Genomic DNA, 17,211 nt, shown 5'->3' with positions numbered 1-17,211 from the left:
AAAACTGAGTATCAACATATGCTTATTATATGCTTATAATTGAATGCTGTAAGAAATGTCAAGGTGAAGAAAAATGCCTGATATTTGCATTTGTACATGCGACATAATTCACTCATTCACCATGAGTTTAAGAGAATATGCAGTTATTTCCCTAAAGGAAAAAAACTTAAATATCCATGAAAGCAGAGATAGTCTATAAAAATACAAGAGAAGTATGTTTGAGACACAATGTGTACAATTTGCTTAAATCCTATTCATGTGTATTATTTCATTTGATGAATAGATATTTACTATCTGTATTATTTTCTAGACTTTGGTACCTCAAAATTCATTTGAAAATGAAAGTATGAATTTCAGAAAGTGGTGAGCTGTAGCAATAGTAATAATATTTCTCCAATTAATTTTTGCTATTAGTTTTCAACATAGACTTGAGAAAATAATACTTTATTGTTTCATGTAAACACTTTGCCACAGTAACCCTAGGTTATAGAGATAACTACTTTTTGATGACCTCTTCATTGTCATTATGTTTCTAATTTCACTGAGCATTTTATTCAGTCTCAATAATATTTATGTAAAAGCAATAATACAGCCCTTAAATTGACATTCTTTCTTATTATAGATAACATGTCTTTTAAATTTAATTTGCTTGTAGAAGCATTATTAATTATCTATGTAATAAGATCATCTTATAACTATTTTTGTTGAAACATGCCTTTTTAAGTTTGAAATGACCAAAGTATGGTAATTATGTACCAATATGAAGTCTGAGCTTCCATTTCCATGAGACTAAAGAAGTTCTGTTGTTTATATAAAATAACTGCTTCTTCAAATACCAAATTTAAGTTCCTATTCTTAGCAAAATCTCACTGTCCCCTTTTCAATAATATTTAATAATCAGAGCTAACATCTTAACCATGTTATAGACAATTTGCTATATATTTGCTAATGTATAGACAAAATGCTGTATATGTGGTATTTCATTTAGTATTTATCATAACCTGTGAGTTATTATGTTCATTAAAGTAATTCATTTATTCAACAATTATTTATTGAACACTAACCATGTGGCAGGCATTATTTTTGAAACTAGGATTTAACAGTGATCAAAAGAGGAAAGTTCTTGCCCCATATAGCTTTTATTCAGGTAGAAAGGTATGTAATAAATAGATGAGAAAACTAAAGCTCAGGTTAAGAAATATGCTAAAGGTTTTACCTCTTGATAAAATTACCAGATTTTTTTGGCCTAGAATAAATCATATAATATAATTGGACTACATATCTACCTAAGAATTGAGCATAACAGTTTTCCTGTGAGTTATCATGTCCTAAGTTGGAGAATCTGAAAAAGAATTGCCTCATTATTACCCCAATATGAAGAATTAGTTTCATTTCAAATCTATTTTTTTACCTTGAAACATTTGAACAATAATTCTCTTAAAATAGTTTTTTTTGGCAAACAACATGTAAAAAACCTTTAAAATCATTTTGTTAATTCATCCAACCAAAGAAAATGTAAATATATTTAGAGAAGCTTAACTTTATTTTCAACATTCTCACTGTATATTTTACTTTGTTTATTTAATGAAGTCAATACCTCATGCAATACTTAATGCCTCACATTTATGTTAGAAGTCCTGAATATTCAGGAAAGCATATTTTAGTTCCAGAAAAATCTGACAATGCTTCTTTTTTCGTATGCTGCCTAGTTTCACCATCTTAGTCTTTATATCTTTCAAATTTATAATAATAGTAGGAAAACTCCAAAAACTGCAATAACTGGAAAATGGTTAATAATTTGCCTGTCAGCTTCATTCCAGTGGCCCTCTTAACTTTGAAAGACTAGCCTTACGCATGCAGAGACATCAGGTCAGAATAGAAACTCACCATCTCTGCAGGAATGATTGACAAGGACTCTGAGAAGAAAAAATTAAAATCAGTCTAGCTTTCTAATAAGCTCCCTCTTTAAATGGTTTCACTGAAGATTTAGTACATATGACCAAAGACATCTTTTCAAACTATTATTCTCATTATAATAGTTGAAGGAGGTTGTAGTATTTCCACTCATGGTGATTCTGAATGACATATGAAACAAATTTTTACTTGGGTAATGGTGATTGGAAAATTGTCCACATGCACAAATATAAGCTAAGCACATATTCTAAATTAAATTAAGAATTTGCATGTTATTACATGGAAGAATGCTAACATTTTCTTTATGGTTGAATAAAAGGGTAATTTTGGAAATTTTAATACACTGGATTTATTAACACTGGATTTAGTCAATTATCAGTATTCATCAAATGAGGCAAAGTATATTTTAACAAAGAATAAGGGATTACCTGCTATAAAAAGTATTTTGTTTTCCACATGAAATACCTAAATTCATTTAAAAATATTCAAGTTTTAGTTAAGATAACTTGCTATACTTCATATTAAAGTTTACATATTAAAAATTCCCTGTGGGTTTTGCTTTCATATTATTTTTAATAATTTAATATTATTTTTAAAAATTTATACATACAAGAACTGGGGAGTAGGCCAGAGGTTTGAGGGCTAGGAGGATTCACCAGAGACAGCATGGGGAGCAGAACATGCAAATCTACTGAAATACACAGCAAAGGGGAGCAGCAGACGAGACAGAAGAGATCTGCTGTGCCATGTGGGTCACCTCCCTGGCTAGGGATCAAATTCATGTTGCAGTGGCTGGCGATAGCTTGATAGTGCCGTGACTTAACCCCTGAGCCACCAGGGAGGCCCTATTTTTTTTCTAAGTTTATTAACTTAGGTGCATACATACTGTTTTGTGTCTACGTAATGGTCAATCAGATGTGGCCACAAGAGGACACACAGGACAGTAACAAGTCCTAGGAATAGGAGACATGACACGGTACCCCTGACTTGCCAAGCCAGTCAAGGCCACATTGGGAAGCAACTGTTTAGGTCAAATGTTAGAAAGGTGTTCCTCTGGGTAGATAATCAGAAAGAGATGCTCGCTTTGAACAGACCACTGAAGAAAAAAATGTATTCTTGTCAGTTTCAGCGCCCCTGTTCCATGGCATGGAGCAGGGGTGCCACTCCAGCCCCTCCTCTCTCCCTTGGACTTAATGTGAAGTAAATGCATAGTAGATGTTTGCTCAAAGAATTAATGACAAAAATGATTACTATAAATAGCTAAGTTCAGAAATGTTTGCAAGCCTGAAAATTCAAGGGGAAAAAAGTAACAATAGAAATTTGATCTTGTTTCTAAAGATGACTATAAAGAAGTTAGAGAAGAGATTAGAGAAGAGATGCAGTTTTCGTAAGATACATGTCAAATGAAAAAAATTTAAATCATAATTCTGAATTTTCTAGAAAAAAAAGTTTATTTTAAACCAACAGTGAAAGCAAGTTACATGGTTGAAATGTGTACATTTTTCATGTGCATATTTAAATGTTTAACATTTTAAGGAAGATAGAACACAGCTAACATAATAAAAGACATTGAAAAATTATCATATGAGGCTGGAGAGTATAAACCATAAGCACTTAATCTACCCATCTGTCCTTGGGCACTTATTTCCTTACTTGGCTAGTCTAAATAGTGCTGTCATGAACATGAGAGTGTATAAATCGGGCCTCCCTTGTGGCACAAAGGGTTAAGATGCAACCTATGAAGCTATCCGCAGCCACTGCAACACGAGTTCGATCCACGGCCAGGGAGCAACCCACTGGTGCAGCAGACCTCTCCTGACTCTCCCGCTGCTCCCCTCAGCAGTGTATTTCAGTAGATCTGCCTGTTCTGTTCCCCACTGTGTCTCTGGTGAATCCTCTCACCCTCCACACCTCTGGCCTGTACCCCAGTTCTTGTATGCATAAATAAAAAAAAATCTTTAAAAAAAAAAGTGTATAAATCCCTTTAAATTAGTAATTTTTTACCCTTCAGATAGATATTTCTTCCATTCAGTAGAATATCTTTTAATGTTAGTGATAGTTTCTTTTGCTGTACAGAAGCTTTTTAGATTGATATAGTCCCGTTTGTTTATTTTTGCTTTCGTTTTCCTTCCCATTGGATTACCCAAAAACATCACTGATGTCTTGGAATGCTTTGCCTATGTCTTCTATTTATTTTATGGTTTCAGGTCTTACATCTTCGATCCCTTTTGAGTTAATTTTTGTGTATGGTGTGAGATAGTGGTTATTACCCTGTTTTTCCTCTGAAAGAATATGCCAGAATTCAAGAGACATCACTTTAAAATTCCACACATCTCCTAATCACAGGCTACTGATATGTTCAAGTATTAGTTATCATAGTGTTAGATATGTGGTTAGCTCTTGGCATCTGAATCCAGAAGCATTAATATGGGACGGAGAGGCAATTAAGCCTTTCAAGGTGCCATAATGTTTGGGAACTTGGTTAATCTAAGGGGCATTTTTTCTGCTCTACCAATTTTACTATTCTAACTTTTGAGCCCAGCAAACCCTTTTTATACCACTTCCTTGCCCAAGATGTTATAAATTCTTTCCCTTCTAGACTTGTCTCTGTATACTTTCTGTCCTTAAATGTCTTTTCTGTTTCTGTGCTGTGCAGTTCTCATATTCCAATATATTAGCTACTGGGCTTTCTATATCTCTATCCACAAAACTCTGAATCACCCCAGTCTCTAATTTCTTGAGTAATTTCTCTCCTAACCACCTTCCCAGCTCTCCATATGATAAAATATTTGTTTTGATGTGACTACAGATTTTATTTATAATACTACTTTTATGGCTGTAACAAACTAAGACTTTGTGTAAGTTTGTTATTTATTAAGTAAAACCACTTAGTTTTTTTATTCAAGCCTATTAATTTATTAATGCTTTGGCTCTAATTACATAAATATTATGTAATTCATTTAATTTAATCACATCCTCCTATAACCCTCACTATGCTGTTTTTGCCTTTAACAAATACTTACAGATACTGCAGTTGCCTTTCTCTTATGGTTAGCAATACTGCATTCATCTCTTAGAAACTCTTTGAGGATACACCTTTCAACAACTATAATTATGTCCTAAAATATTATGACTTGCATTGGCAATTTTACATATTGTACTTTACTAAATATGTAAAGTTTTTCTAAAGTCACAGAGCAGAAAACATACATAAAATGATATTTAGAAATATAGAGACATTGTGTCTCTTTCAGGAAATGAAGTGTCATATCAGCATCCAATGTAACTGTGCTGCAATCTCTTAGGATTAGCTGGAAGGCTGTGCAATGCTCTAGCCCATGGTATGAACTACGTGGACTGAGTAATTTGACCATGTAAAAGAAAAAGGGATATTGGCCCTGGGTGGCTCTTTTCATATGTGTGTTTGTTTTATTTTTATTTTTCTTATAGCCTATTCCACTTTTATGTTCACTTTGGAAAAACAAAATATTTTTAAAAGAACACTGTTAAGAAGCACAGCTATCAACCAAAGAAAACTAAAACTACTCTCTGCTCACTTTTCACACTATAAATATTTTGCCATTACATTTATATATTTTTCCTAAGGCTATCAACAATCCAAACATATGGTTTTATTTTTCCTCATATGCTTTTCATCTCCTCTTGTCTTGTGCTGGTGACTTATAGCTCATCTCATGAATCTGTTTCCCAAACTACCTCATTTAGCAAGAGATATTTTTTATTTCATTTTATATGAATTTCTTTTTTTTTTCTGTTTTTGCTGTTAGCTAGCCCCTGAGATTTGAATTTGTCTGTATTCATTAGTTATAGGGTGAATCCATATTTGGCTTGTGTGCCAGCCAAAGCTAAGTTGCAAAATCTGCTGCTGCTTCCTCTCTCAGCATATCAAGAAAATGTTCTTATTGCAATAAATATTTATAAAAGATTTCAAAATTACATGCTGTTTTATTGGTGAACATAACTTAAATACCCTCTACTGTTGAACATTTTGGGGTTTTCCCTTATGTGGACTTTGTTTTCCTATTATAATCAATTCTGCAATAAATATCGTTCTTGATAAATCTAAATCTATACACACTGCTAAGTTTTTCCCTGCAAAGATCTTAACAGTGTAAGAGCTAGACTTGTTTATTTTAAAGTTTTTGACAAATATTGCCAAATTGTTTCTAAATGTCTCATACTCCAGAACCAAATTAGTGCAATATTACGACTTTCTAATACTGAGTCAAAAACTGCTAATTTGTAAATGAGTCTTACCATTCCTGCAGAGCAGGCTGCTTCCTTCACATTCTTCCACATTTGTGGGGTAATTTGGATAGCCTGCTTCCAGATTATTCATCCCCTACACTACCTCCTCCTATACTCTAGCGGTCATAGAAAAATATAGGGCTCTGTTTAATTACTCCCATTTGTAACGTTAGTCTCCTAGTAGATATTATGTGTTTCTGACCATATTGTCTAGAAAACTGATAATGATTTTTCTTTTTTTTTTTCCAAATGAATGCAAGAGGGATGTATTTCCTTTCTTTACCTTAGAATATAGATTTATTTTAATAAATTTGAAATTATATAAAGTGAACTAGATTGTCTTTTATTCAAAACTAGTAAAACATCCCTCCTTGTTAGCAAATTTAGTCACTATTAGAAAAATCCTGTCAAGTTTACTCATAAGAAAACTTAGTTTAAAAGCCTCCTTTTAGCAACAGATACTGTAATTTCTGTAATTTTTTGGTAAAATTTCCCTTTCCTCTCATTTCTTTATAAAGGCAGAAGTGATGCACATTAAAAAGGAATGCTTTTGGAAGCACCTTACTTATGTTGCATGACAACCTTAAAGCATATTTGCACTGGCAGAACAGCACTTCCTCATAAGTGAGCCCACTGATTTTTCGTGAATATGTTTATTTCCTGTGGTCATGCAAAGTAGTGCCTTTTCTTGACAGCAGAAATAAAATTAGATGACTGATTTTGCATAATCACATTAAAGTCAGCCCTGAATTGTAAAGTCCATTCAAGACCATGAGACTCAAAAATTTTAATTTCTAAATATATGGCCCCTAGATGATCTAATTGAAGTATACGCTCCAAACGTTCGATCTAAAATACCTTTCATGTCTTTTCCTTTTTACTCTTGTCCTCACTCTTAATGATCCACCGGCCTCCAGTGTCTTTACATCCAAAATGCAAAGCAGACAAATGGGCATCTCAGGGAAGAACATGACCAAAAGCACCAGCATCAGCGGGGACATGTGCTCGCTGGAGAAGACCGATGGCAGCCAGTCCGACACTGCGGTGGGCACGTTGGGCACCAGCGGCAAAAAGCGGCACTCTAGCATTGGGGCCAAAATGGTAGCTATTGTTGGTCTCTCCCGGAAAAGTCGCAGCGCCTCTCAGCTCAGCCAAACGGGTAGGCATTTTTACCTTACTTGTTGCCTTCATATTGACTTGTCATCAAACTACATACTCTTTTGTCTTACTCATTTTGCTGTGGTCATGTGTGCTGCGGTCACATGTTCCAGAGGGAAAGGTGCATTTTAAACTTTCTGAAAATAAAACATCAATTTTGATTTTCAGCAATGTACGAAGCTGCTTCAAAGTGAACATTGACCACTGTGCTTGAAGTACAGTTAATGTCTTTCCTCCTCAGGGACAAGCTATAAGCAGTGGCCCCCTGATCTCCAGTTGCTGATCCTTTGTAAACGAGCTCTGATCTGCAAGATACTTGTTTTTCTTTAGGTTCCTCAAGTTGGAACCAACCCAGTTAATTTTCACGCCCAGCAAGTTACCAAGATGAAGATGACACTATGTATTTTATGTGAATAATGTAGTTCTTTTACTGCTGATAGTCTTGCTTCTTTTTCAGTTTGTAAGCAGCCTTACCCAGTAGTATCCATTTTCTCACTGCAGTTTTTATTTCCCTGTTGAAACTTCAAGCAGCAATGTTCTCCAGCAGCAGGGATGGAGGAATTTTCTGCTGACAGTGAAGATATGCAAAGCTTTGCTACTTTAAAATTCAGTTTCTAAATCACATCTGCAAAAAGAAATTAGATACAACACTCCTACTCAGAAAAGCCACTGTTAGCAATTAAGAAATTTGTGAGTCAAAGCAATGTCTTTTTTTCAAATGGGTGTTGATAATTAAACATTAAATCCCTGGTATCTTGGAAGTAATAGCATATCTTCTACTTATACAAACAAAGACATATAATATGGTGTTTCTTTTACAGCAAATAAATTGCAGGCAAATGGATTAAGTCTCATTTATGTTTGAATACTATGGTTCTTGTTCACAGAAGTCAGGACATAAATCTACATCACAGAAGAATTTAAGGATCTGTTCAATCCCAGACCTGACTAAATCATTTTGCAAATTTTAACTGATTCTGAAATTTGAACTTTCTATGATAATAATATATACTGAAATAGTTGCTTCTTGTTATCACTTATATTTTGGCTATAAGTCACTACATTTAATGTGATCATTATGTAGGAACTTCTCATTTGGTGTTTCAAAATGTTATGTTGCATTTCAATACAGAAATCAAAATTTAATTTGTGGCCATAGAGATTATATATAAATCATTTTTAATTGCTAATATTTATACGTAGTTAGTTGTGTTGTGCTAATATGATAGATGTCAACCTTTTGAAATCCAGGGGGGTTTCCTAAATGTATATTTCTCTAGCAGTTAGAACTTAATTTACTGCTTTTTTCTTTCTTAAAACCTATGAATATCTATAAACTTAGAACTGCTGGGAAAAATAAAGTCTGTTAATCAAAAATTTAAGAACCTGAAATGGACATTAACAAGACTACAAGTATTGCAATATGTCATGTGAAAGTAGAAATCATTAATTCCATTCTTCAGGTTATATTAATATCAAGTATGTATGTGCTAGGCACATGGAAAACAAAAATGAATAAGAAATCATTTATAACCTGAGTTGCTTATAATCTATGAAAAGATAGATACCAAATATTTAGACAGATTGCTTCCTGGTGGTATGTCAATAGTAAAACTAGAATTACATAGAAAGTGTAGCAGATGTTCAGAGAAAGTCCACTTAGGCCAGCCAGTAATATAAGATCTGAAGGAAGGGTGAGTGCTAACCAGGTAAAGGGCATTTAGAAAGGTGCTTAAGATCAAAACCAAAATGAGGAAAAGCATGGAGGGTTGTCATGTATAGGAATGATAGGCGACCAACTATAATGTTAAGATCAAATGTTGAGCTGAATGTGGTGGGAGATGATGTAATACTAAGTAGAAACCATAACATTAATATGTAGATCATATAGGTGAGCTGTATGTACGTATATCACCTGTATTAATATAGGTGATAGGAAGCTTTGAAAGGTTTTCAGTAGAAATTTTGATATGTTATTGCCTAATAAGTAATGTATAAGTTATTTAGACTACCATACATTTATTAACTTTTCTTTTTTTGCTATCTACCATATGTCAGGGCTATGCTAAAGAAAACAGGACCATGTCAAGGGGTCCTTTTGGAGCTTATATTCTAATAGGGCTGCAATAAGAAGTAATCCTAAGTCAACATCTGGTAAAAAGAACTTTAGGATGAAAATGCAGTACAGTACAATAATTCAGCCAAGATCAGATGTTGAACTAAGTCTGTTGTAATAAAAATAGAGAGGCGGTGATAGATTCAGGAAATTTTAGACAGCAGAAATAGTAGTCAGTCACTAATTTAGTGACTGGTTGGATATGCGGAGGTGAAGAAGAACATCCTAAGATGAGTCTCATATTTCTGACTTGCATCACTAGGTGGGTGATCACAGCTCTATTAACAAGTATTGGAAGTATAAAGGAAGAAGTGGATTAGGGAAAAAAGGAGAGGGATGAATCCTTCAGTTTAGGACTTTTTAAATCTGAGATGCCTATCTATCAGCATCCAAGTAGATAAGTCTAGAATATATTTAAACAAACATTTCTGAAGCTGGTATGAGAATCAGGAACATAAATCTGAGACTTAAAGTTTCGATGATGCGTAGAACGATGAATATGGCTAAGATTGCCCAAGAAGAACACTATAGATAAAAGAATGATGGGCTAAGACAATATCCTGTAGAAGATTAACATTTTGGAATTAGGCAGAGGAAGAGGAGGATCTCATGAAGGCGATCAAGAAAGAATGGTCATGAAAAAGACAAAAACTTTAAGAGAATAGTGTCACTAACACTAAGTGTAGATTTCAAGAAGAGAATGGTCAATATTTCTCAATAATAAATTTCATGCTTTTACAGTTTTAGCATAATCTCCCATAGATCTTTCTTTGACAGCATTTTTTATTTAAAAATATATATATATCTGTTGACCATACACTGAGACTCTGTAACAGGATTGATTTGACCGTCGTGTATGTATAGATACAGAGTTTTGTCTTCAATAACATTGTGAGGTTGGCAGACTAACCTATGTAGTCTTGTTTGTGATATCATATAGCCCCTTTGATAAATAGCATAGAAAAAATAAAGTGTTCTTTTTTGCCATTATCACCGTTAATAGTCTGTGAATTATATTAAGTTTTTATTCATTCTTAAAATATGCAGTTATTCCTAGCTTTCCATTAAATAGCTTTGCCCTATTGACAATAGAATGCAGAATATCCTTATCTTAAAGCCCAGGTTTAATGGTAGACTAGCCAACAGAGATTGTTTTGCAATTGCTGGGCTCCAGAGGCCCCCTTTTTTTTTAACACAATGTTCCCCTTCATCTTCAAGCTTACAATGGCACATTGAATCTTTCTTGTGCTTCAAAACTCTCTGAGCATCCATTTTAAAGTATACCTCTTCTGCCCAATAACCAGAGAAAGTTCTCTGCTTTAAAGGCTCTTACATTTATTTAGATTGGCCATACTCAACTGATCGAAGGTAATCCTGTTTTAAGATTCTTATCTATAATTATAGCTGCAAAGTGCCTTTTGCCATGTAACATATTTCTAGATCCAGAGAATAGTGCACAGACATGTTTGGGGACTATTTTGCCTTCCACAAATAATAATAGTGGATGGAGCTAGAAAAATGGGGAGATTCAAAAAATAGTGGAGCTATGTTTTTTTTTAATTATTGTTTACATTCTTAATGTTTTTTGGGAGTGAAGGCAAAATAGAAATAAAAGTGTCCAAAAATAAAAATAAATAAAAATTAATTTTTATTATTTACACCATCTGACCTGACAACACAAACCAGTTATTTAAACTTTTTTCTAATTTTAATGTTTTTTTCTAATATAACATTTAGAAACATTTGTCAGTCATTTAAACTCATAATTATCAATAGCATAAATATGTTTACTTAATTTTTGCAACTTGAGGTTTATGCATTACCTGTCCCCATTTCACTTAAAAGTTTCATGGTAAATGGATACACTCCATAGCCAGAACTTTTTATGTGACTTTATTGTTACTAACAGTATGGTTTTATAATTAGTTTTGTTCATATCATTAGAAAGGAGAAACATGCTCTTTAAAATAAAAATTTCTCCAGGAATTTTTTTAATTTAATATAGATTTTATTTTATTCAATTAGATATAATTTCAAGATGTAACTAGCCCAAAGGCATCATATCTGCTAGTAATCAGTAAAGGTCTAATAACTGTAAATAACTAAATCATAGAGAGTTTAATTGTGAGTTGAGAAGTACATACTAAGGAAAATAAGTCTTATAATTCCATGAAAATTAAATTCTTTGAGGCTTTTGGCTGTCAGATTATAAATAGAAATGTAATTTTAAGATAAAGGTCATATTTAATGAAATTCCCATCTGTTCTAAATAGGTATGTGAAGTTGCCAGATGCTTTTTATTCCACTGAGTCTTGTTCTGTCACCTACTAGGAAGACTTCCAAAGAGACAGTTGCAGGCATTTGTTGGAAATTTAATAAAACCCTAGGTAAGCAGTGTAAAATTCTTTTAGGAATAATGATAACTCATTCTTCTAACATATGGGAAAAGGTAGGAGTACTGGCCTGTGGGCCCCTTGAGCTTTGAAAACTATTAGCTATTACAGACTTTATGGAATGAAAAAGTGCAAAAACAATCCTTCTTTCATCCCCTAAGGAAGTAGATAATACTATCTTTTTATTCTGAAATGAAAGCTTACTGTTTTTAAACTGACACTCTTATTTGCTGCCTTATAATAACATAGCATCATATTGTTACTCAGTATATGCTTACTCAGATTCTACTGTGTAAAAGACATCATGGTATGGGATGCTTTTGTGTGGTATTTGTATTCCAATGGGAGAGATGAGCCTTAACAAATCCAGTGTAATTAGTCAAACTTACAAAGCTTGCTTTGACAGAAAAAGTGCCAGCTAATTAAGAGTGTATCACCAGGGATACTGACCTAGTTTGGCTCATCTTCTTTCCACCCCAGTACTGGATGGGTACTTTGCACATAGTAGGATTTCAATGTGCAAACCCTACCTGTTGAATGGTGCACATTGTGCACTTTGCCCTTCTGTCTTTGTATTTGGTTTCTTTGGCAATCACTGCTTTTATGAATATAGTCCCCAGATCTCCTTGAGTGTGTGTGTGTGTTCTATTAACAATATTTGAGAGGCAAATGATCTTTTGATCTTTTGAACGGTATAGGATCTGAATTTGTGTGCTATGTATCCCGTGAAGGAAAGAAGCAATACATTCTAGTTTAACTTAGAAATACATTTAAAGTTGAAATAATGGGAAAGTGGATCTAGGACAGATGTCCCCTGATGTCTGTAAGTAGAATGTTTCTATTTGATTTGGTAGGTTAAACTTTAGTCTGGGAATTCTCAGAAATCTTTTCATACAAAATTACCAGTAATAATGTTCCCAGACCCCCAAAATAACCTACCAGATAGAAACATTTTACTTTCAGAAATCAGGGGGAAATCCATATTCTTTTCTTTGGCTTGAAAGTTCAGCACTGACATAAGAATGTGATTTCTGTAGCTCTTAGTCCAAAGAATGGTTTTGGTTTTGTGAGGAATTCATTGTTTTTTTACTTGAGGTTTCATGGTTGCTAAGAAAATAAGAGTAGAACAAGAGCTAATAGATAAATATGAGATTAAGTGGGGGAATATTCTGATAAGAAATTGGTAATGAGGCAGCATATAAGGGAGAAGTGTAATAAAGAATAGAAAGTTGTTAAGCCAGAGAAAATAATCGCAAAAAAAAACCAGAGGAACCTCTAAGGACCTGCGCTTAAAACAATCATTTCTACAAAACATCTTTCAACTAAACCGTCCTTTCCAAAGCAACAGAGTGACCAAAGGTGAAGACCTGCTGTCACCTCCCTTGCAGTCCCGCAGTCATTTATTCTGAAATTAGAACCATCTGTGTCATAGGGAGGTGGATGACCACAGTATTCAACCTGAGATCAGCCAGATCTAGTTATACTTCCCTTAACCAGTCAGTGTGAAGTTATCCGACTGGGAATAACAATTTGATAAGAGTTCTACATCATTGTGTTAAAATACATTTCTTTTTTAAAACTAGATTATTTAAGACTCTATATTGTACTTATTTCATTTAGGAAGTTTCCCCCCAAAATAAAAAGAATAATAATTGTTTCACACAGGTTCACTTGTGTTTTAAAATCCAAATAGTAAATGTAATGAACAGTGAGAAAGATGGTATAACATATAACTAAAAACATATGTTTGAAAATCCATTTCTTATTTCGAACTGAAATGGGAAACTAAAGTTTATTTCCATCCTCAGAGAAGTATATTTCTTCCAAATCATATAGCACACGCAATTTTAAAACTAGAATTTAATCTCACAGTCCAATCTTTTTTGTTTTATAATTTATGATGACAAAAGACCAACTGGTTCACATTCTTTGTATATTTGAATAATCTTTCATATATTTAGATATGAATTAGCACCCTTACTGTGAGTTATCGTCTCAAATTCAATAAAACTTTCTCACAGATTTTGCATACATAATTATTCCTTTTAAATTCTTCCAATCATATTTAGCATTGCCTAGATATGTATTTATTTTATGTTTCTCTTAATGGGTAAAACTTAAGCTGGAAAAAATTATAAAGATATGACATAAAGACACTTTATCTGGCTTTTTCATGCAATATTTGTGTGTGTCAGTAAAATCTTTTGATAGCTGCTTCATTTTGAATAAGAGTACTCTGTAAATTCATTTAGTGTTTTTTTTTTTTAAATTCAGTTTTAACCTGCTTTATCTTCTTGGTCTTTTATGGTTAACATTCTTTCTTTATTCTTGATGTAATTTGCTTTTTGTTTTTAAAATAGTTCTCATTGAGTCCATTCTGTATTCAATGAGAAATTTTATATACTAACATCAGTTAAAATTCCTTTGCATTTAAATGTTGCTAAAATTTTAAATGGGCTATCAGGCTAGTACAAAGCACTTTGGTTTTTTAAAGCATCATGAATTTAAAATAATGTGACTAACTGTACTTCTAAGAAAGAAAAGGTATCATACAAGTACTATAATATATTTGTTTTAAGATTTATATATTTATAAAAGAACTGGGGTACAGGCCAGAGGCGTGGGAGGGCGAGAGGATTCACTAGAGACAGAGCAGGGAGCAGAACAGGCAGACGACCAAAAACACTGCTGAGGAGAGCAGTGGGTGAGACAGGAGAGATCTGCCGCTCCATGGGGATCTCTCCCTGCCAGGCCGGGAATCGAACCCGCACTGCAGAGGCTGCGGACAGCTTCACAGCACAACGCTCAACCCACTGCGCCACAAGGGAGGCCCTATAATATATTTTAAAACAATGCAGATTATACAAATCATAGACCCATCCTAAAAAAGCTTAATGTTACATAGCGTATCAATAGCACAGAATGACATAAAATTTCAGAAAGCCCACTTCTGATTGGGATGGATTTTGAATGACTTCTTGGATCTTGAAAGGTTTGTGATTCAATCCAGAATTTGAAGATTATGTAACATTACAGTGAAATAATACAAGCGTGCATGCCAAGCTCAGGAAACTTTAATAGTATAGGGTGCGTTGAGAAAAACAGGGTGTGAGCCAAACACTGACCTGTGATCTAATTTGCACCAATCTGAAGTCAGAAAATTGTAAATTGAACTATCTTAGATTGTGGACTGTCTGTCTAACACAAACTTAAGTCTCACATGTTAAAAAAAATACTCTTCATAATCAGTGTTTGTTATCATTTCTCCACTTGGTCCACGATACTATGGGAAGGCCTGTTTCTTGCCCTACAACATAGAATTATCTTTCTGGAATTGTGTCCAGAAAAATGACATGATCATGTCATGGAAATCTGACTATTTTTCTTACACTTTAGGAAGTTCTATTCTTTATAATAATTGTGAATAAATGTTAAGTGCTGTTTTTTATTTTTGTAAACATCAGATTATATTAGTGAAATAATATTGTGGGTTTTTTTTTTAAAAATATGGATTTGGTCATGAGAGATTCCATAATATGTTAAAAATAAAATGATTTTATGTAGAACAAAGAAAGATACAATCTAGTGCTTCCTTTAAATCACTACTGTAGCTTTTCTGATTTTTTTAAATTGAATCTGATTCTAGGACTTATTCTTATAGTCTAGAGATAATGGATAATATCAAAGGAACATTTTAGCTATTGCTTAAAAAGTTTGGGAAAGGCATGGAGTAAGTGAAACTTAAAGCAAGCTCTTGGGCTAGTTGATAATAAGTTGCTAAAATGTTTTTGTGGGGATGAAATTTAAATAGCAAGTTGATTCTGGGCTTGAAAAAGCATATAGGGCTAAAACAATTCAGGGATAATTAACTGTCATCTTATAGATATCTGTTTTTTTACTGTCATATTTCATTGAGGGGGAAAAATGCTTTTGTTTCTTAAGCCAAATGAAAGAGAGACAGGAGACATAGCAGGAGAAAAATGAAAATATTCCAGAACACTAACTATGTCCTAATTTATTAATGCTATTTTAATTTGTGTATCTGCTCTTTGAAGTTGGGGATTATGTTTCCTTATTTGTCATTTTTTACATGAGGAAATGCAAAAAGGCTATCAAAATGCGGGGAAGAGAAAACTATTAATGCTTTGAGCAAATTGTACTGAAAATGGTGAAGCCAGTGGCTCTCTCCATTTTCTGTTCTCTCTGAATGGACTCCCTTCCTTCCTCTCACTGATCCCTTGTAAGTAATTTCATATTCTTTTACCATTTTCTTTCCTGGAAATAGTTGACTAACTCATTCCCATCAAAATATAGACTAATTGGAAATGTAGAATACCCTCCACAAGTATTTATATTTGCAGAATTGGAAGGCCTAAAATCAAAATAGTCTTGCACTATGAGTAAGTAAAGTGAATTATTTATCTTCAAAATTCTTTAGGTGAATCTCTCATGTTTTGGTAAACTGCTAATTTACACTAATTTGGGGAAAACTGGCATCCTTATAATATTGATTCTTCCTGTTCAGACTTATTGTGTGTCTCTCCATTGTTCAGGCCTTCTTTCATGTCCTTCAGTATATTTTGTAATTTTCACAAATATCCTCTGGATATAACTTGTTCATTTTATTCCTACACATTTTGTGACTTGTACTACTACTATAAGGAACAGGTTTTTTATATTACATTTTCTTACTAGTTATTCTTAGTATTTATTAAAATTACTGATTTTAATACTATATTAAATCTTGTATCAATCCACTTTACTGATTTTGATTAATGCTAGTACTTTTTTAATTTACCCTAACTAGTTTTCCCTTTAGATTTTCTAAATACACCCTTAGATCTGAAAGTAATTTTTTCTCATCCTTCAAGTGTATTTGCTCAGATCTCTCATGATTAATTGCATCAGTGACTTGAGATATGTTCAGAAATAATACTGCATTTGTTTCCTGCTGCTGTAGCAAATGGATAGATATGACTGCTTTTTAACAAACGGAAGAGAGCGAAGAAGCAATAATTTTTCCTTCTCAATTCCAAATATGCGTTATGTAAGTCATATCAAAAAAGAAAGCTAAATTAAGTTTTTATTTGTACAGTATCCTCTGTAGTTCTTTGAAGCATACACTGTAATCTATGATTCATTGCTTTTTAAGGTCATTGCCCTATTAAATGTATTGATGTGACATTGGGTCTTTTGCCAATCCAAGATCTATTTCCAGCTATCACTATTTTCAAAAGCATAAAAAAGTAAATTTTGGAAGTGAATTAACAAAGTGACAAGAACAAGGCCAAAAGTAATCAGAAGCAATATTTATTAAGGGCTTCTCCCTGTGACAGTTTAACTGTTCTCATCTAAGTATGT

General features: G+C 33.3%; 1 protein-coding gene across 5 annotated transcripts in view; it reads left to right on the top strand.

Moving 5' to 3' along the window:
- The window catches only part of RIMS2 (regulating synaptic membrane exocytosis 2), a 323,781-nt gene that overhangs the window by 245,900 nt on the left and 60,670 nt on the right, over window positions 1-17,211 (top strand). For all 5 annotated transcript variants that reach the window (XM_054692040.1, XM_054692039.1, XM_054692043.1 and 2 more), the window contains one exon: window positions 7,101-7,342. In XM_054692040.1, the coding sequence (XP_054548015.1) occupies window positions 7,101-7,342 (242 nt within the window). The remainder of the gene's footprint in view (window positions 1-7,100; window positions 7,343-17,211) is intronic.

The sequence above is a fragment of the Talpa occidentalis genome, unplaced genomic scaffold (assembly GCF_014898055.3).
Source record: "Talpa occidentalis isolate TD23 unplaced genomic scaffold, MPIMG_talOcc4v2.1, whole genome shotgun sequence".
NCBI classification, from domain to species: domain Eukaryota; kingdom Metazoa; phylum Chordata; class Mammalia; order Eulipotyphla; family Talpidae; genus Talpa; species Talpa occidentalis.
This window is presented reverse-complemented; position numbering and strand designations above follow the sequence as displayed.